This window comes from Mastacembelus armatus, chromosome 17 (assembly GCF_900324485.2).
Source record: "Mastacembelus armatus chromosome 17, fMasArm1.2, whole genome shotgun sequence".
Classification (NCBI taxonomy): Eukaryota; Metazoa; Chordata; class Actinopteri; order Synbranchiformes; family Mastacembelidae; genus Mastacembelus; species Mastacembelus armatus.
The window spans coordinates 21318017-21337939 of NC_046649.1; the positions used below are offsets into that span (position 1 = coordinate 21318017).

The following is a 19923-nucleotide window of genomic DNA, read 5'->3' on the forward strand; positions in this document are numbered from 1 at the left end:
ATTAACTGAGTTAAGTCTTCAACACACTGAAAGCTTTATTAAGATCGAAAGGTGTTTCCACATATAGGAGTAGCCTACTCCATTTTTTTAGTATAGTTGTAAACTGAGAAAAAATTAACTTTGAAGCACCAGAGGCTGAGATATGCGGATTGTAGTTCTTAGCTAATTTATTTTGATTCACTCCCAGAACTCAATAGCAGGAGAGGTGTTGTTTGTCAACATGTGATATGGTTCATATTAAATTATCACTAGAGCTCTACAGTTGTTCTGTCTTCTCCCATTTTTCTCCTCTGCCAGGCTGGGTCTTCAGCTGGACGACAAAGGATGGACAAACGCTGGAACACAGACAAGAACAAGATGAGTGAGTAACAATGAGTCTAGGACATTAATATTTCTCAGACAACACCAAAGGATTTGGATGCATTGGTATCATGCAGTGGACCATGCCAGAATGTCAGTGCATGAACTTCAATGCCAGCCAACACACTGTAAACACAGTCTTCAGATTATGTTTGCATCATGCAGCACACTTATTGCTGTTCTCTGTATAGTGTTCTTTGAACACTGACCTGTCTGAATGTGCCTGATGTCAAACACATCTGTCCAGCTGCCCACAGTGGAACCATAGTAAGAGACGAGAGTGTCATGGTCCATCCCAGTGCATACGCCCAGTCTGGGTAAAGGTACCAGTTATTAATCCTGAGGTGTGTGAAATTAACCAGATACAGGATGAAGGAAATCTGTGAAGGTAAGAAGAGTTGTTTTGGAAAAATAAATTATTAAGATGTTTAAAACACTTCCAAGTGGCTTTTTTATTATTAAATGAAAAGTAAAGAATATTTTTCAACAGACTTCAACAGAAAGTTTATCGGTGTCTGCATTCAACTTTACTAATTTAATGGGACCAAATTTTCACTGTCATCAAACTTTTCTGACTCACCAGTGACAACAGAGGAATGATGTATTTCCAGCACAGTTTGAAGAAAATAGATGGTCTCTGTCCTGTCATGTCCTCAATGATGTTAATAACACGGTCAGCACCTGATAGACAGTTATTTATGGTCCATTAGATCAGTTTAAAAAGTCACATAGTCTTTTTTTATTAGTGTAATACAGAAAGGAAATTGATATGAGATTATAATAAGAGTGATGGGATAAAGAATCTAATTAAAATATTTGGTTAGTCTGGTGCATATTTCCATTAATTCAGATTTTGACTTGGATCATTTGTAATGAAACATCTACGCACCAAAATACAAAAACATTCAAACCAACCGTGACACGTATCATATGAAAATGAGACATAAATATGTAAATGCTTTGGACTCACCAAAGCCCCAGGCCAGAGCCAGACACTGAGATAATGCCATGAAATAATGACAAGCTCTGGTACAACCATAATAATCAATAAGCTCGAAGATGTAAATTCCTCCCTGCAGCAGAGAAAGATTTGAATGAGAGATTAATAAATGGTTTGTGGGAAAAATTTGTGTAAAAGGTGTTTTCAGGGAAATATTTTGTTCACCTCAGTAACCAGGGTCAAATGTGTGAGATAGAAGAACAAACAGATGAGGAGAACAAAGATCTCACGTCTTCCAGGTTTATGAAACAGCTTCGGAAACAAGTCACTTACTGAGGTGATAAAAGATTCGACGATCACAAACTGGAGGGTGAAATAAATCGAGGAAATTATAACATGTTTTTATTTCACAATGCACTACCTTATTACTTATCAGTTAATGCAACACATTTTCTTACATGTGTGTCAACAGTTAGGAGAATAAGCATGAGGAAGAAGCAGACAGTCCAGAACTGTGGTAAAGGCATCATAGCTGTTGCCTGAGGGTAAGTAATGAAGGCCAAACCTGGACCTGTGTATTAAACCAAAAAGACAAAGTAGAAAAGTATGAGGTTAATGTATCTGTATTTGGGTTTCAAACTGAACTTTGGCTGCATGTTGTTCCACATCTTTAAATATACCTGACTCAACTACAGCATCAACACCAACACCCTGTTTCTGAGCCATGAATCCAAGTACAGAGAAGACGACAAATCCAGCAACAAAACTGGTCCCACTGTTGAGCAGACAGAGCCAAAAGCAGTCCCTAGAGGTCACACAAACACAAGCATCCTCTGCATTAGAGGTATTTTATATTATGTTATATTAATACTGTTTTGTGTAGTTTGCAGTGTAACTTCTATATAAATTTTGCAAAACATTTTATGATGAATTTGTTCTCATAAATTCTGTTTTTTTGCAACTTACTTGTAACAATTGTTGTTGTGCCTGTTATAGCTGCCCAACACACCCAGAGTTCCTACAGCCACACTGTAGGAGAAGCAAATTTGAGATCCTGCCTCTATCCAGACCTGTCATGTCACAGAAAATATTTTTACTGAAGTGAAAGTTGTACTGTACATGTCTTCATCAGATCAGGATGGGCAGTTTTGTTTCTCAAACTCAAAAGTGTAGATTTTTTCCCTATTTTACACAATATTTTATCTCTTTTCTCAGGATTATTGAAGCAAAGCGAAAGATTATTGAAACATTTTAACATGGAGTCAATTCCTTTATGTCATTTTCTAAAGAGAGCTTCACTTCCCTCCTTCCTGTGGATTGCAGGAGTTGTCAGCTGCCCTGAAGCTCTCATCACAGCCTGAAATATCTTTGACTAACATTTAACTCACTGGATGAATGCAAAGTTACAATAAACTAAATAAAATGTTTAAAACCATTTTGAACTGGGTTCAAACCAACACAATGACCAGGGGCAGCTTAAAAGTTTGAGATAGATGTTTCCTGTGAAACTGACAGATTACCAACTATTCTGGATTGTCTTTGTTTAACATTACATATATTAACTCTGTATGCTAATATACAGTAGAACAAATAATAAAATACCTCCAGGTTAGCCAGGCGTTTTAGGTCTGGATACAGGTAGAAATAGATCCCTTCTGATGCTCCAGGTAAAGTCAGACCCCTGATGAGCAGTATCAGGAGCAGCACATAGGGGAAAGTGGCTGTGAAGTATGCTACCTTTAAACAAACATGTACACTGTTTTTGTCATAACTAGAAAAATGGAATTTTAAATGGGTATCATTAATCAAAATAAGTTAACATATGTTTTAAGATGTGGTTTAATAAAAATAAATTAAATTAAATATTCCCACAGGACCTTTCCAGAGGATCTGACACCTTTCCAGATGCTGAAGTAGCAGAACATCCAGCAGACCAGAAGACACAAGGCCAGCTCCCATCTCACACTGCCCAGCTCCTCAATGCCTCCAGACATGGCTAACAGCCTCCGCCTGAGGTGAGGGGGTGTTTATTAAGAGAAACACATAAGAAACATGATGAGGTTTTACTGCACTAACTATTGGTGCTGGTCAACAAATAATAAAACGTGTGTTTAGTATAGTATAATAGTGTAATGTTATATAGATGTGTCATACATGATATCACTTATTCTTTCTTTTTCACAGCCTGACAGTGTCTTTCCATCTTAACAGATTTTTTAAGATGGAAAAAATGGACTGACAACAAACTAACCTGAAGCAGCAGAGTCTGAGATCCCAATTTCAGTCAGTATGGATCAAACTCCAAAAACATATTGTTCAGTCTTTCCCTAAACTGTAATGATCTTCAATAAATACAGTTTAATTTTAGAATAATAAATTTAGACTCACTCCCAGAACTCAACAGCAGCAGAGGTGGTGTTGGTCAACATGGTCTGATTTGCTGTCACATTTGGTGAAGATGAGTTCAACATCTGAAGACCAACACAGTTAGCTGTTATAGGGAACGAAAATTTCAGATGGACAATTGTAAGTATGCAGATTTATTCTTTGTAGGTTTGTAGTTTCACAGACAAATGTAATGTTTATTTAACCTTTTCTCAATTTTATAAAATTAAAGGAAATCTAAATAGACCTTACCTGTGTTCCAGGTGTTGTCACAGCTGGCCCAGGGGAGCTGGGATCTGAATGAGAACATCAGGGAAAAGAGAGCCCAGACTTCGACTATTATGTAGCTAAAGGCATAAAGTTTAATCACAAAATGTCCATATCCGATTCCTGAAACACAGAAAATATGATTTGTTTTTCTATCAAGTAAAATTTTTTAAATCTAGTTTTGATGAATCTTTTGCACTACAAGGGCAAAAACTGCTTTACTATCTCACCTTGGGCCAGTGGACAGAGTTTCCTCCAACAGGTGATGAATCCTTCCTGGGTGTACTGACCACTTGAAGTCTCCAGCAGGAACAGAGGTATCCCACACACCACAGCCAACAGACCATATGGCACCAGAAAGGCACCTGTAGGTGTTAGACACATTAGACCATTACAGTCCACATCCAGTCATCAGTGTCATCATTTATTCAGTGCTCTGCATCCACATAATGTCATTAACTGAGTTAATAATATTCACCTCCACCATACTTGTAGCAGAGATAAGGAAATCTCCACACATTGCCCAGGCCGACCACATTTCCTGCAACAACCAGAATATATTCAGTTTTGCTGGCCCACTGTCTTCTGTCTCCAGCCCTGCTCTGCTGTTCTGTTTGTCCATTTTCACTCATCATCTTATGATCTGTTCATCTGTTGTTTTCCTGTTACTCCAAAGTACTAAAAATTTACCAATTTCTGCTTTTATAATCTCTTTTCTTAATGTGGCTCCACCCTGTCCTCAGTCATTCATGTTTGAATACATGACCAGTCATTCCAGTTTTATGGGTGGTAGTGAACAGTTATTTGTTTTTGTATAAATCCTCAGAAAACCTGAAAAATGGAATGGAATGTCTAATGGAAATGTATAATTTCCCAATGCACAATTTGACATCCCCAGACTGTCAAAACTGCAAAGGTATTTAGGGCATGTGTATGTATCTGTTATGGAAAAAAAAACAGCAAGTATCAGACACTGGTGAATTGATATAGACTTCCCACCATTGAGGTCCCCGAGGTCCTGACCTCGGTATTTTTTCCAAGGCACATATAACAATAGTCGTGAAATAATTGCCTAAAATATCTTTATTTGGGTGCTGTAAATACATTGTACTGAGTCAAGATAATGGACTTTATTAACTGACTGCTGGTACATTTCTTAATCTCAGCAGCCTCCGGATTCATTGCTTTATGAAAACCCTAAACATAGTTGCCAAATCCGCTTATTATAAGCAACTTTGGGCTTCTTTTTCTGGAAAGTCGATTACATATTTCGATCGTCATGGGTTTTTATTTATTTATTTACTTATTTGGGCTTGTTTCTAAAGTGTAGCTGCTTATTTGGGCTTGCCAGGTTTCTAGCTCCATATGTTTTTTTTCCAGCCCCCAGAAGAGTAGTTTGTCCTCTTGCAGGAACCATCCACACATTAGCCAATCAGAGGCAGAGTAGGTTGGTCTGTTTTCTACTGGTTACTTGGCTAAAGCGAAGCAGCGAAGCAGACAAACATTTAAATGAAAATATGTGGGAAAACACGGAGAAAAAAAAAGAGGATTTATTCAAAGATCATTTCAAAAGCAACAATAAATACATGTATAATATTTTTGTTAGATGAATGATGCTTGTTTTGGGCTTGGGTTTGTGAAAGGCTGCAGTCGCCTATTTTGAGCTTGTTTTCATAGGTCTGGGTACTTGTTTCTCTCTCGAGATCTGGCAACGCCGAACCGAAAGAAGAACAGGGTTTAACTCAGGGGTGGGCACTGAGGGCAAAAACCCTGCTTGTTTTCCAACTATCCCTGCCCTACCAATGCTGATTACGTGGGTCAGGTGTGTTCTGCCAATCAGAAGCTGGAAGATACCAATTTATTTTGTTTTCCCCCACTTCCACCCTCATCTGAGATGGTATCTTCCAACTTGTGATTGGCTAAGCACACCTGATCCAGCTAATCAGCAGTGTGTAGGGCAGGGATAGTTGGAAAACAAGCAGGATAGTGGCCCTTGAGGAACATGGATTGCCCACCCCTGGCAGACTGGCCCTTCGAGTCGTTAGGTTATTAGAATACAGAAATGAAAAGACTTCGCTAGAGGCTAAACTTTTGGAATTGTGAAGACCTCCCTAGCTTTGTTGACCACCATATGGATGAATCCCAAACCAAATTTAGGTTTGGACCTCAGTATTCCAACCTAAAAGATGCTGAAAACAAAAACAAATTCAATGTCTTGGCTCAAAATAGGCAAAAGACAGATTTGCAATTTTGCAATATGATCTAAAAATCTAATTACATAAAAAATACATCCGCTTTCTACATCCTTTTTCAGTCCACTTCATTGTCAGAGGTAGAAACACTGATATTTGAGTCATTTTAACTTGCAGTCCTGGATCCCTTCACTTTGCATATTAAACTTACACTACTTATTGGCTGTAATGTGATTTGTCTAAACCCTGACATGTCAAAGTGACTACTTTCAAGTGCTTAAATGCTTGTCTATCTATTCCATAACTTAATAAATGTTTGTGTTAAAACAATAGCTGCTTCAAATCTACCACAGAAACTTTGGCATTTTTATGTATTTATTGTACAGTAATGAATGTGACATGGTAGGTCATATTAAGCTCTCACTGCAGACGTCCTCAGTTCCACAGTTGTCTGCTCCTCTCTCAGGTCTTCAGTTTCTGTCTTCCAGGATGGATTTTCCACAGGACGACAAAGGATGGACAAACGCTGCAACATGTGAAAAACCAGGGTGAGTGATAGATGAAAACCAGTATCATCTGAAATGGGAAAATACTTTTAAGGTTCAACTTAAAGTAGTGATTGAGGTGTGTGGTAAATCAGACTAAGGATAAGCATGAATGTGAAAAAAATAGGCTCGGATCATTTCTACAGTAAAGAGAGGCTCCACTAGTTTTACAAATCACAGATGGTTTGTTCTTTGAACACTGACCTGTCTGAAGGTTCCTGATGTCAAACACATCTGTCCAGCTGCCCACAGAGGCACCATAAGAACAGAGGACAGTGTCATGGCCCATCCCAGTGTGTATGCCCAGTCAGGGTATATGTACCAGTCATTAATCCTCAAGTGTTGGTAATCCACGAGGTACAGGGTGAAAGAAATCTAGTGAAGGGGAGAATTACTAAGCAACATCCATGGAGAGACATGCATGAAAAAATACAAAAATATGTCAGTGAACCCATTGAGGAAATTAGCAGTGGACTTGAAATCATCTTAATCATCTTATAACTATATAAAATTCAGAATATTAGCATGAGATTTGTTTGGAATAATATTGGAAGTTACAGTGACAGTTCCCCAGTTGGAACTGGAGCATACATAGAAGCATACATAGGGGGTATGTAAAGTTGAAATGCAAATTAACGATATTCAAGTGTATGTTAACTCAAAATGACAACATTTACTCAGTGAGGAAACTGCTAAAATTAAAGTCATTGACAGTCAGTGGGGATAGCTAAACAAATATTTTCTGTCTCACCATAGACAGCAGGGGAATGATGTACTTCCAGCACAGTTTGAAGAAAACCGATGGTCTCTGGCTTGTCATGTCCTCAATGATGACAAAAAAGCGCTCAGCACCTGATGGAAGCTCAGACTGTTCATACAGTTTATTTTCATTCTATATGTAAAATTTGACATACACTGAAAAATACTGATATTAAGACAATAATGTGAAGACATTTGTTTAGATTGTCTTAATAAAGCAATTGGATCATTTAACTAAATATAGCAAATACTTGAAATTATTGCATTACTCAAAGTTACTCCACTGTATTTTGGATATTTATAATAATAGTAAATATACTAAACAGCCCTATTGAAGGCAGTAACTACTTGATAACAAGTACGGAGCATCCCAAGGAAGCATTCTGGGCCCGCTCAGTTTTCAATTCACATGTTCCCTTGGGGCAACATATAGACACTGTCATGAAATAAAAAATGCGGCAATTTGTGCAGATCTGAATAGTTTTTGTTGTTGGGGGGAGTTTGTGATGCAAATGTATTTCCATTGATGTTGGTTAAAGTGATGGTTTGCTGAGCTACAATCACTTTACTTTTTCCAAAGTGAGCTAACTTTACTTTCTATGTTTAGTCTTGACGCACATGATGTCTAAATAAACACCTGTTTTATTTATTTGGACGTCACCTTTTTTATTGCATTTGAGTGTGAAGTCATTATAATGGTAGTTACCACAGTTACGCAAATGACACATTATCGCATATTTGTGGTTCATCAGATGATGATGACGAGCAATGATTCAGTCAATATTTGGCTGTTTGACCATTGAGTTCAATGAGTTCTTTCCCTAAAGGGTCAAGTCACATGATCAAAAAGACATCATTCATTTAATTATTTAGTTTGCTAAATTATTTTTACTCACCAAACATCCAGCCTAAAGCTAGGCATTGACATACTGTCATAAAGTCCTGGCAAGCTCTGGTGCAGCCGTAATAATCAATCAGTTGGAATACATAAATTCCTCCCTAGAACAGATACAAAAAACTGAATAGCAGCCATAATTTTGAGAAATATCTGTGTGTTTAAACTTGGAGATGTTTTTCTTTCAATATTTTCTTTACCTCTGTGACGAAAATTAGATGTATGAGGAAGAACGATGAGCAGATGACAAGGACAAAGATCTCGTGTCTCACTGGTGCATGAAATAGCTTCGGAAACAAGTCACTCACAGAGGTGATAAAACTCTCTACCATTACATACTGGGGATAAAATGAAAGACGCAAGTAGCATGAGTTCTGTGTCTACCGTTAAGAGTGCCTTCATCAGCAATTGAATTGTTAGTACAGCAATCTCACATGTGTGTCAACAGCCAGCAAGACGAGCATCAGGAAGAAGCAGACAGTCCAGAACTGTGGTAAAGGCATCAGAGCTGTTGCCTGTGGGTAAGTAATGAAGGCCAAACCTGGACCTGTGGGTTAGAATAACACAAGAGCTTATACTTATGTGATATTCTCCATAACTATGTTTATGTTTAGGTTTTGTAAGCGTTATACCTGACTCAGCCACACTGTCAACACTAACACCCTGTTTCTGAGCCATGAATCCAAGTACAGAGAAGACGACAAATCCAGCAACAAAACTGGTCCCACTGTTGAGCAGACAGAGCCAAAAGCAGTCCCTAGAGGTCACACAAACACAAGCATCCTCTGCATTAGAGTCAAGATTTTTGTCAAATCATTACTGCGTTGGGCAGTGTGCTTCTTGACCTTTGTACAAGTAGCACAAAACATTTACAGTATGTCATAAATTTATTGTTTTGCAACTTACTTGTAACAGTTGTTGTTGTATCTATTATAGCTGCCCAACACACCCAGAGTTCCTGCAGCCACACTGTATGAGAAGCAAATTTGAGATCCTGCCTCTATCCAGACCTGTAATGTCACAGAAAATATTTACTGAAGTGAAAGTTGTACTCTACATGTCTTCATCAGATCAGGATGGGCAGTTGACTAACTGGATGAATATAAAAGTAAACTAAATAAAATGTTTAAAACCATTTTGAAATGGATTCAAATGATCACTAATGACTGGGGGCAAGATAATATACAGTATATAGAGTAACATATTATTCTGAAATACCTCCAGGTTAGCCAGGCTGTTAAGGTCTGGATACAGGTAGAAATAGATCCCTTCTGATGCTCCAGGTAAAGTCAGACCCCTGATGAGCAGTATCAGGAGCAGCACATAGGGGAAAGTGGCTGTGAAGTATGCTACCTTTAAACAAACATGTACACTGTTTTTGTCATAACTAGAAAAAAGAGGATTTTACATGCGTATCATTAATCAAAATAAGTTAACACGTTTTGAGATGTGGTTTAATAAAAATAAATTAAATAAAATATTCCCACAGGACCTTTCCAGAGGATCTGACACCTTTCCAGATGCTGAAGTAGCAGAACATCCAGCAGACCAGAAGACACAAGGCCAGCTCCCATCTCACACTGCCCAGCTCCTCAATGCCTCCAGACATGGCTAACAGCCTCCGCCTGAGGTGAGGGGGTGTTTATTAAGAGAAACACATAAGAAACATGATGACGTTTTACTACAGACGCCAAAAGAACTTAATTCCTTTGTTTGTTCTGCCTTGTAATGATTTTCAAAACATAAAAAGTCATAAAAAAAAAAATTTTACTCACTCCCAAAATTCAATAGCAGCAGAAGTTGTGTTTGTTAACATGGTCTGATTTGCTGTCACATTTGATGAAGACTCCAATGTCTGAAGACTAATACAGTAAGCTGTTTAGGAAGTTTTTAAAAGTAAAATAGTAAATGTATGGATGTGATAAACATGATACTGTGAACAATTTTCTTATAATATTTAAATATAGTGGCAGCTAAAGCACATGCAAAAGTTAAAGAACAAACATTAAGGAAACGCACTGCAAATTCAGAAACATACTGTGGAACATTAGATGCTCAGATGTTAAAATGAGAGATATTTCTCCTGCTTGTCCTAATCAAGCTCATCAACCCCTGGTGCCTAGAGCACTTCCAGTGTAGCAAATCCATATTTGCAGCATTTTTCTTTGTGCAAGTGTTTCTAAATTTTGTATGTGTTTTCAGATTTGCAGTCTTTTTTTCTTTTACTTTTACTTGCATCTTTTGCAAAACAATGAACAAAAAACTGATCTGAATTTATAGCAAAATTATTATTTGTAAATTTTATTATATCCTGCCCAAAGTATCCAGTCTCTTCTTCACTTCTGCTTTTCCAAACTACTTTCTTAAAAACTTTAAAAGTAATCTCCATTGAACCTACCTGTATTCCAGGTGTTCTCACAGCTGATCCAGGGGAGCTGGGATCTGAATGAGAACACCAGGTAGAAGAGAGCCCAGACCTGGACTATAATGTAGCTAAATGAATAAAATGACATCACAAAATGTCCATATCCAATTCCTGAAAGACAGAAAAAAAGTGTTGAATGTTTGTGTCCAGTTTAAATATGTTTGGCCACATTTTCAGAGCTATTTTAGTTTTGGTCAAACACCATTTAATTTCTAAAGAGTTTAACTGGATCATTTATCTTGACCCCGATTATCTCACCTTGGGCCAGTGGACAGAGTTTCCTCCAACAGGTGATGAATCCTTCCTGGGTGTACTGACCACTTGAAGTCTCCAGCAGGAACAGAGGTATCCCACACACCACAACCAACAGACCATATGGCACCAGAAAGGCACCTGTAGGTGTTAGACACATTAGACCACTACAGTCCACATCCAGTCATCAGTGTCATCATTTGTTCAGTGCTCTGCATCCACATAATGTCATTAACTGAGTTAATAATATTCACCTCCACCATACTTGTAGCAGAGATAAGGAAATCTCCACACATTGCCCAGGCCGACCACATTTCCTGCAACAACCAGAATATATTCAGTTTTGCTGGCCCACTGTCCTCTGTCTCCAGCCCTGCTCTGATGTTCTGTTTGTCTTCTTTCTCTGTTCATCTTTCAGTCTGTTCATCTATTCTGTTTGTCTTACTCCAAAGCAATAAAAACTCACTGCTTTGCCAATCTCTTTTTTTAATTTGACTCCACCCTCCCCTATCCCCTTATGTTGACAACACATGACTAGTTATTCCAGTTTTGGGGGTGTAATAGAAGATTTTTTTAGCATGAACTTTGTTGAAACTGTTTGTCTTTGTTTAGCATTTTTGTTTGGAACACACAAACTCAAATAGCTATAAAACTTTTTGTTCCCACTCAGCTACTGTGCCCTCAGCTATAGACACTGGCTTGAACTGGTTCTCACTCAGCCTGAAGTTACCGAGCGATAGCAGCTTTATCCGTCTTGACAATTGAAAAGTTCACTGTGTTCTTTTGTTTTTGTCACACTGCTGACTGATGACCCGTTAGCAAAGACAGGGGTCAGAAAAGGGTCGATTATTAGAGTATTGTGCAGTGATGAAGGTTTGAAATACATTAAATGTGTTTATACACACAAAAAAGTCAGAGCAGTCAAACATATTTATACAGAGGTTTATTGACAATACTCACATATATAGTATGGACAAAGAGATATGGAAAAGTAATGCAGTCAAATATAGCCTATGACAGGGATAACACCTTTAACCTCTCTTCTTCCATTTTTCTCCTCTGTCTTCAGGCTGGGTCTTCAGCAGGACGACAAAGGATGGACAAACGCTGCAACACAGACAAGAACAAGATGAGTGAGTAACAATGAGTCTAGGACACTAATATTTCTCAGACAACACCAAAGGATTTGGATGCATTGGTATCATGCAGTGGACCATGCCAGAATGTCAGTGCATGAACTTCAATGCCAGCCAACACACTGTAAACACAGTCTTCAGATTATGTTTGCATCATGCAGCACACTTATTGCTGTTCTCTGTATAGTGTTCTTTGAACACTGACCTGTCTGAATGTGCCTGATGTCAAACACATCTGTCCAGCTGCCCACAGTGGAACCATAGTAAGAGACGAGAGTGTCATGGTCCATCCCAGTGCATACGCCCAGTCTGGGTAAAGGTACCAGTTGTTAATCCTGAGGTGTGTGAAATTAACCAGATACAGGATGAAGGAAATCTGTGAAGGTAAGAAGAGTTGTTTTGGAAAAATAAATTATTAAGATGTTTAAAACACTTCCAAGTGGCTTTTTTATTATTAAATGAAAAGTAAAGAATATTTTTCAACAGACTTCAACAGAAAGTTTATCGGTGTCTGCCTTCAACTTTACTAATTTAATGGGACCAAATTTTCACTGTCATCAAACTTTTCTGACTCACCAGTGACAACAGAGGAATGATGTATTTCCAGCACAGTTTGAAGAAAATAGATGGTCTCTGTCCTGTCATGTCCTCAACGATGTTAATAACACGGTCAGCACCTGATAGACAGTTATTTATGGTCCATTAGATCAGTTTAAAAAGTCACATAGAGTCTTTTTTTATTAGTGTAATACAGAAAGGAAATTGATATGAGATTATAATAAGAGTGATGGGATAAAGAATCTAATTAAAATATTTGGTTAGTCTGGGGCATATTTCCATTAATTCAGATTTTGACTTGGATCATTTGTAATGAAACATCTACGCACCAAAATACAAAAACATTCAAACCAACCGTGACACGTATCATATGAAAATGAGACATAAATATGTAAATGCTTTGGACTCACCAAAGCCCCAGGCCAGAGCCAGACACTGAGATAATGCCATGAAATAATGACAAGCTCTGGTACAACCATAATAATCAATAAGCTCGAAGATGTAAATTCCTCCCTGCAGCAGAGAAAGATTTGAATGAGAGATTAATAAATGGTTTTTGGCAAAATATTTGTGTAAAAGGTGTTTTCAGGGAAATATTTTGTTCACCTCAGTAACCAGGGTCAAATGTGTGAGATAGAAGAACAAACAGATGAGGAGAACAAAGATCTCACGTCTTCCAGGTTTATGAAACAGCTTCGGAAACAAGTCACTTACTGAGGTGACAAGACATTCTACTGACACAAACTGAGGACAAAATATAAAAAGGTAAAGAAGAATTTTTTCTGCCCACAATGCAATAGGACAGTAAAAACAACTACAGTATATCTTACATGTGTGTCAGTAGCCAGCAGGATAAGCATGAGGAAGAAGCAGACAGTCCAGAACTGTGGTAAAGGCATCATAGCTGTTGCCTGAGGGTAAGTAATGAAGGCCAAACCTGGACCTGTGTATTAAACCAAAAAGACAAAGTAGAAAAGTATGAGGTTAATGTATCTGTATTTGGGTTTCAAACTGAACTTTGGCTGCATGTTGTTCCACATCTTTAAATATACCTGACTCAACTACAGCATCAACACCAACACCCTGTTTCTGAGCCATGAATCCAAGTACAGAGAAGACGACAAATCCAGCAACAAAACTGGTCCCACTGTTGAGCAGACAGAGCCAAAAGCAGTCCCTAGAGGTCACACAAACACAAGCATCCTCTGCATTAGAGAAGAGCAGACTTTGTACTTAGCATTAGTTCTGTGTTTTGTAGGTTGTACTTACTTGTAACAGTTGTTGTTGTGCCTGTTATAGCTGCCCAACACACCCAGAGTTCCTACAGCCACACTGTAGGAGAAGCAAATTTGAGATCCTGCCTCTATCCAGACCTGTCATGTCACAAAAGGGAAATTATACACTGCTGTGTAGCAGGGAGTATTGCATTACTGTAGTAAAAGTAGTTCTGTACATGTGTCCTTTTCTTCAGACTTGGACCTTATAGTGTAGGCTATTCACTTTGGATAGTTTTACACACAAAACTCTTTTGTGTTTTTGATTTTAGAAACTAAATAAAATATTTAAAACCATTTTGAACTGGATTCAATCACCAATGACCGTGGTCAACTTAAAAGTTTGTTTTTCTAACTCCAGTTTGAGATAGAAGTTGTCTGTGAGTGCTAGTATACTGTGCAACAAATAATAAAATACCTCCAGGTTAGCCAGGCGTTTTAGGTCTGGATACAGGTAGAAATAGATCCCTTCTGATGCTCCAGGTAAAGTCAGACCCCTGATGAGCAGTATCAGGAGCAGCACATAGGGGAAAGTGGCTGTGAAGTATGCTACCTTTAAACAAACATGTACACTGTTTTTGTCATAACTAGAAAAATGGAATTTTAAATGGGTATCATTAATCAAAATAAGTTAACACATGTTTTAAGATGTGGTTTAATAAAAATAAATTAAATAAAATATTCCCACAGGACCTTTCCAGAGGATCTGACACCTTTCCAGATGCTGAAGTAGCAGAGCATCCAGCAGACCAGAAGACACAAGGCCAGCTCCCATCTCACACTGCCCAGCTCCTCAATGCCTCCAGACATGCCTAACAGCCTCCGCCTGAGGTGAGGGGGTGTTTATTAAGAGAAACACATAAGAAACATGATGACGTTTTACTGCACTAACTGGTGGTGCTGGTCAACTAAAAGTACAGTTTACAGTCTGGTATATTTTACTGTAATTCTTCGTTCTGTCTCACAGCCAGAAATCCTTGAGTAGTAGTACTACAATAATGTAGTATTGTGCTTGTATAAAGTTGGTTCTACTTTCATAAACAGTGAGTCCTGTCTTTCCTTCCACAATATTGATCTCTAATGCATAAAACATAATTAACCAAAAACATTTTAGACTCACTCCCAGAACTCAACAGCAGCAGAGGTGGTGTTGGTCAACATGGTCTGATTTGCTGTCACATTTGGTGAAGATGAGTTCAACATCTGAAGACCAACACAGTTAGCTGGTATAGGGAACAAAGTTTTCAAAATTAAATTTGTAAACATGGTTTCTTTTAGAGAAACTACTCAGATGTTTGTAGCTGAACAGTCAAGCTAACAGAAATTACAGCGTGCATGATCCTAGACCTTCAGATTTTTTGAAAGTGTTCAAGTTACCTTCTCAGTTATTTGTTTAAGACTGAATCTCTCAAAAACATTTTCACATTTTATAAATGTTAATGGAACAACTGGAAGTGCACAAATGAGAAAATTGTTGTAACAATCTGTGATGGACTGGTGACCTGTCCAGGGTGGACCCCTGCCTTTCACCCAAAGAGAGCTGGGATAGGCTCCAGCAGATCCCTGTGACCCTGGTTAGGAATAAGCGGGTATAGATAATGGATGGATGGATGGATGAATGTTGTAAAAATCTGTCATAAAAGAGAGCTACTGCCCACAAAAGTCCCATGTCAAAGTCCCATGTCCTAACACATCCATTATGCTCATCATTTCTGCTTTTCCAAATGTAGACAGATGAACAACGTAATACGTAATTCGCAAATTGGGCATACTAATTCTATATTTGTATAACCTTCTTTCAAGCTTTTCAAAATTAAAAGCCTTACCTGTGTTCCAATTGTCGTCACAGCTGATCCAGGGGAGCTGGGATCTGAATGAGAACATCAGGGAAAAGAGAGCCCAGACTTCGACTATTATGTAGCTGAACCCATATAGTTTGATCACCAAATGTCCACATCCGATTCCTAAAATACAGAAAGAAATTTTGTTTTTTTCCTACAAATGTTTGTGTCCAGTTTAAATATGTTTGGCCACATTTTCAGAGCTATTTTAGTTTTGGTCAAACACCATTTAATTTCTAAAGAGTTTAACTGGATCATTTATCTTGACCCCGATTATCTCACCTTGGGCCAGCGGACAGAGTTTCCTCCAACAGGTGATGAATCCTTCCTGGGTGTACTGACCACTTGAAGTCTCCAGCAGGAACAGAGGTATCCCACACACCACAGCCAACAGACCATATGGCACCAGAAAGGCACCTGTAGGTGTTAGACACATTAGACCATTACAGTCCACATCCAGTCATCAGTGTCATCATTTGTTCAGTGCTCTGCATCCACATAATGTCATTAACTGAGTTAATAATATTCACCTCCACCATACTTGTAGCAGAGATAAGGAAATCTCCACACATTGCCCAGGCCGACCACATTTCCTGCAACAACCAGAATATATTCAGTTTTGCTGGCCCACTGTCCTCTGTCTCCAGCCCTGCTCTGATGTTCTGTTTGTCTTCTTTCTCTGTTCATCTTCCAATCTGTTCATCTATTCTGTTTGTCCAAAGTACTAAAAACCTACAGTTTTCTGCTTTTAAAATGATTTTTTTTTTACTTGACTCAACCCTTCCCTCTGTCAGTCAGTGATGTTTAAACACATGACCAGTTATTCCAGTTTTGGGGGTGTAATGGAAATTTTTTTTTGTATAAATCTTGCTGAAACTGTTTGTCCTTATTTTGCATTTTTGTCTGGAACACAATTTTACCACTTTGTTCCCACTCAGCTACTGTGCCCTCAGCTACAGATATAAGTTCAAACTGGTTCTCGCTCAGCCTGAAGTTAGGGAGCGATAGTGGCTTTATCCATCCTGACAAAAGAAAAGTTAATTGTGTCCTTTTGTTTTTCTCTGTCTCCTGCAGACTGACAATCAGTCATATGTTGATTTTGTTGCTCTTCTGATATGAATTTATATTTCAATTTAAATTTTATTCATATTGAAAAACTTCTCAGACAGGACACATTGTGATGATGTGATAGCTCATGTTTTCTAACCACAAAGGTCTGACAAAGTTTTTCAAGGTTTCACAAGTAACACATCTGCATATGGTGACTACATGAATTGGGCATTTTGTATGTATAGTGACCTTACAGTGTTTTTGTATGTTTCAGCTTATTAACTTTGCATCTCTGTGAATCGTATTGCAAGCTATCTTACTGATTTTTTAGAAATTTGAATTAACTTTTTTTTAAAAACTTTCCACCATTTACTAGTTTCTGCTAATTTACATCCTCTTCTTCTCCTTTGGGCTGCTCCCTTCAGGGGTCTCCACAGCCAATCATCTGCCTCCATTTAAACCCTATCCTCTGTATCCTCCTCACCCACACCAACTATCCTCATGTCCTCCTTCACTACATCCAAGAACCTCCTCTTTGGTCTTCCTCTAGGCCTCCTTCCTGGCAGCTCTAACCTCAGCATCCTTTTACCAATGTATTCACTGTCCCTCCTCTGAACATGTCCAAACCATCTCAATCTGGCTTCCCTGGCTTTTTCTCCACAACATCTAACATGAGCTGTCCCTCTGATGTCCTCATTCCTGATCCTATCCATCCTCGTCACTCCCAGAGAGAACCTCAACATCTTCAGCTCTGCTACCTCCAGCTCTGCCTCCTGTCTTTGTCTCAGTGCCACTGTCTCTAAACCAGACAACATTGCTGCTCTCACCACTGTCTTGTCCACCTTTCCTTTCATTCTTGCTGACACTCTTTTGTCACACATCACACCTGACACTTTCCTCCACCTGTTCCAACCTGCTTGCACACGTCTCTTCACTTCTTTTCCACACTCTCCGTTGCTCTGGACTGTTGACCCTAGGTCCTTAAAATCCTCCACCTTCTTCACCTCTACTCCCTGTAACCTCACCGTTCTACTTGAGTCCCTCTCATTTACACACATGTACTCTGTTTTACTGTGGCTAACCTTTATTCATTTGACGACTTCATTATTTAGCATTTTAATATATTTTAAAGCAAATTATTATTCAAAATAAATTATAATCCATTATTATAGATTAGGCTAGTCAGAAATACTGAAAATTAGCCCCACATTTACCTGCTGCCTCATTAAAAAAATGCTTAAATATTATGCATCAATAATTATGGAACAATTCTACAGTATATTATTCTGAAGATTTGCATAATGATTGCTTTTAGCTTTAGTATTTTTTTTATTTATTTTAAGTATATTTTGCCACTTCTCTGATTATATCCTCTTGAATGTTGCTCCTTTCTGCTTCCTCTCTAACCTCGCTGAGAACTATTTTTGATGAAGTCATACCACATTCATATTTTAAATACTGACCAGAGATTTTGTGGGTTTTCTTTCTGAAATACATGTAAATCATTGTGGAAATAAAACAAATAACAAAAATAAAAGGTTATATTCTCATTTACAAGCCCTAATTAAGCATTGCAGACAATGCCTGCAGACTAACACATGAATACAAGTGAATCCAATCTAGATGCTAAGCTGATGTTAATGACCAAGACACAGCTGTCAAATAATAGGCTTACATAGATGCTAGCCCTTTGGCACACAGTGAGGGTGGGGTTGGAGATATCAAATATGTAATTCAGTACCATAAATTAACACCTGTTTTCCCATTATAAAGCACAGTGGCAGAAAGTGTAAAGAACGGTAAATATGAAACCAGCTCATGTTACTGAGAAACCCATGCTATTATTCTTCCAGTCCTTTTAATGATGAACAGTAGACAATGTGATCCTACCCTGCCTATCCTATCCCAACACGTTCTTGTTGCTCATTGACAACCAGACTTCCCTGTTAGCTCACACAGCAGTGCCACACCCTGTCACTCCCTCAGTGAACACAGTGGGGTTAGTAGAACTGGTATTTGGATTAGCTAAGCACTCACTAAAAAGGATATCCCTCACTGTGTCTGGGAGTGGCCAGAAAATGTGTTCAGCCACTAGAGATTTGCCAGGGCTTTTGCTCCATTATGGCATCTGTTGCGTGAAGTCAGACATGATGAAATTTTATCTAGGAGGAGGTCTCACAGCTGCAGCTCCCACAGCATTTGGTTTTCAAAGACAAGTGAGTCTCAGGCCACAGTTATCCTGTCTGGGTGTAACAAAGTGTTCATTGTATTTCCCTTAGATTAGACAAAAACATGCCTCCTACAATGTGACAGCCGAAAGCGTATCAGCCTGCTCCAGCGTTATATTGAATATTTATAACATGTTTCATTCCACACACATTTCACAGTAGCATATTTGATATCCTTGAAACCCCTGGGATCCTGAAAAGAGATTTGTCTTATTCATTTTAACAAAGCTTGTCCACACAAAATGGCAAGTGAGAGCTGTGGAGGTTATGAAGTCATAGATTAATAAATGAGCACAGGCCAAAGGATGCAAGGATTTATTCATCCTCTGGCCCAGACCCTTTCTTTGGAATGACTAACATTTCTTGTTGGAAAGTCTTAAGAAAGAAAGGCTTCAAAATAACTACTACAAAGACCTGAAAAACAACAGATGCAGAGTAAAGAGATGCATGAGAACCACACAGACGGACAAAGACATTGCAAAGACATGCGAAAGGCCAAGAATGACCAAAAAGACATGCAAAATCACCACAAAGACTCAAAGCAACAACAATTTGATGAAAACAACCACAGTAACCTCAGTAGCAGGTTTTGGGCCTGTTTAAAAAATATACAAAACTAAAATATATACAGTTAAATATTTTCAGGGTCTAAGTTTGCTCCTTATCCAGTCAACATCTGTGGTGGAGACACTGAAGTGGTGCCAGCCTGCAAATGTTTAGGCGTGTACCTGGACAATAAGTTGGACTGGTCACTGAACACAGATAATATAATAACAATATAAAAACCACCACTCTCACTACTGAGTTACTAATTAA

General features: G+C 38.4%; 3 protein-coding genes across 3 annotated transcripts; all 3 read right to left on the bottom strand.

Moving 5' to 3' along the window:
• Positions 1 to 248: 248 nt before the first annotated feature.
• LOC113134186 (sodium- and chloride-dependent GABA transporter 3-like) lies at positions 249 to 4587 on the bottom strand. Its single transcript, XM_026313422.1, has 14 exons — positions 4431 to 4587; positions 4183 to 4317; positions 3938 to 4075; positions 3689 to 3791; positions 3178 to 3310; positions 2903 to 3037; positions 2267 to 2370; positions 1981 to 2105; positions 1759 to 1871; positions 1526 to 1663; positions 1331 to 1433; positions 941 to 1041; positions 570 to 740; positions 249 to 335 (listed from the first exon to the last, which is right to left on the bottom strand). The coding sequence occupies exons 1-14, from the start codon at positions 4585 to 4587 to the stop codon at positions 249 to 251; spliced, it is 1743 nt and encodes a 580-aa protein (XP_026169207.1).
• A 1952-nt stretch (positions 4588 to 6539) lies between these two features.
• Positions 6540 to 11457, bottom strand: LOC113134627 (sodium- and chloride-dependent GABA transporter 3-like). The gene is made up of 14 exons (XM_026314089.1): positions 11275 to 11457; positions 11027 to 11161; positions 10742 to 10879; positions 10119 to 10218; positions 9836 to 9968; positions 9562 to 9696; positions 9250 to 9353; positions 8976 to 9100; positions 8778 to 8890; positions 8544 to 8681; positions 8345 to 8447; positions 7441 to 7541; positions 6894 to 7064; positions 6540 to 6670 (listed from the first exon to the last, which is right to left on the bottom strand). The coding sequence occupies exons 1-14, from the start codon at positions 11429 to 11431 to the stop codon at positions 6557 to 6559; spliced, it is 1767 nt and encodes a 588-aa protein (XP_026169874.1). The 5' UTR covers positions 11432 to 11457; the 3' UTR covers positions 6540 to 6556.
• Positions 11458 to 12085: 628 nt separating this feature from the next.
• Positions 12086 to 16516, bottom strand: LOC113134187 (sodium- and chloride-dependent betaine transporter-like). The gene is made up of 14 exons (XM_026313423.1): positions 16360 to 16516; positions 16112 to 16246; positions 15815 to 15952; positions 15109 to 15211; positions 14682 to 14814; positions 14407 to 14541; positions 13984 to 14087; positions 13767 to 13891; positions 13545 to 13657; positions 13321 to 13458; positions 13125 to 13227; positions 12733 to 12833; positions 12362 to 12532; positions 12086 to 12127 (listed from the first exon to the last, which is right to left on the bottom strand). Exons 1-14 carry the CDS (start codon positions 16514 to 16516, stop codon positions 12086 to 12088), a joined length of 1698 nt encoding a protein of 565 aa, XP_026169208.1.
• Between the last annotated feature and the right edge of the window lie 3407 nt (positions 16517 to 19923).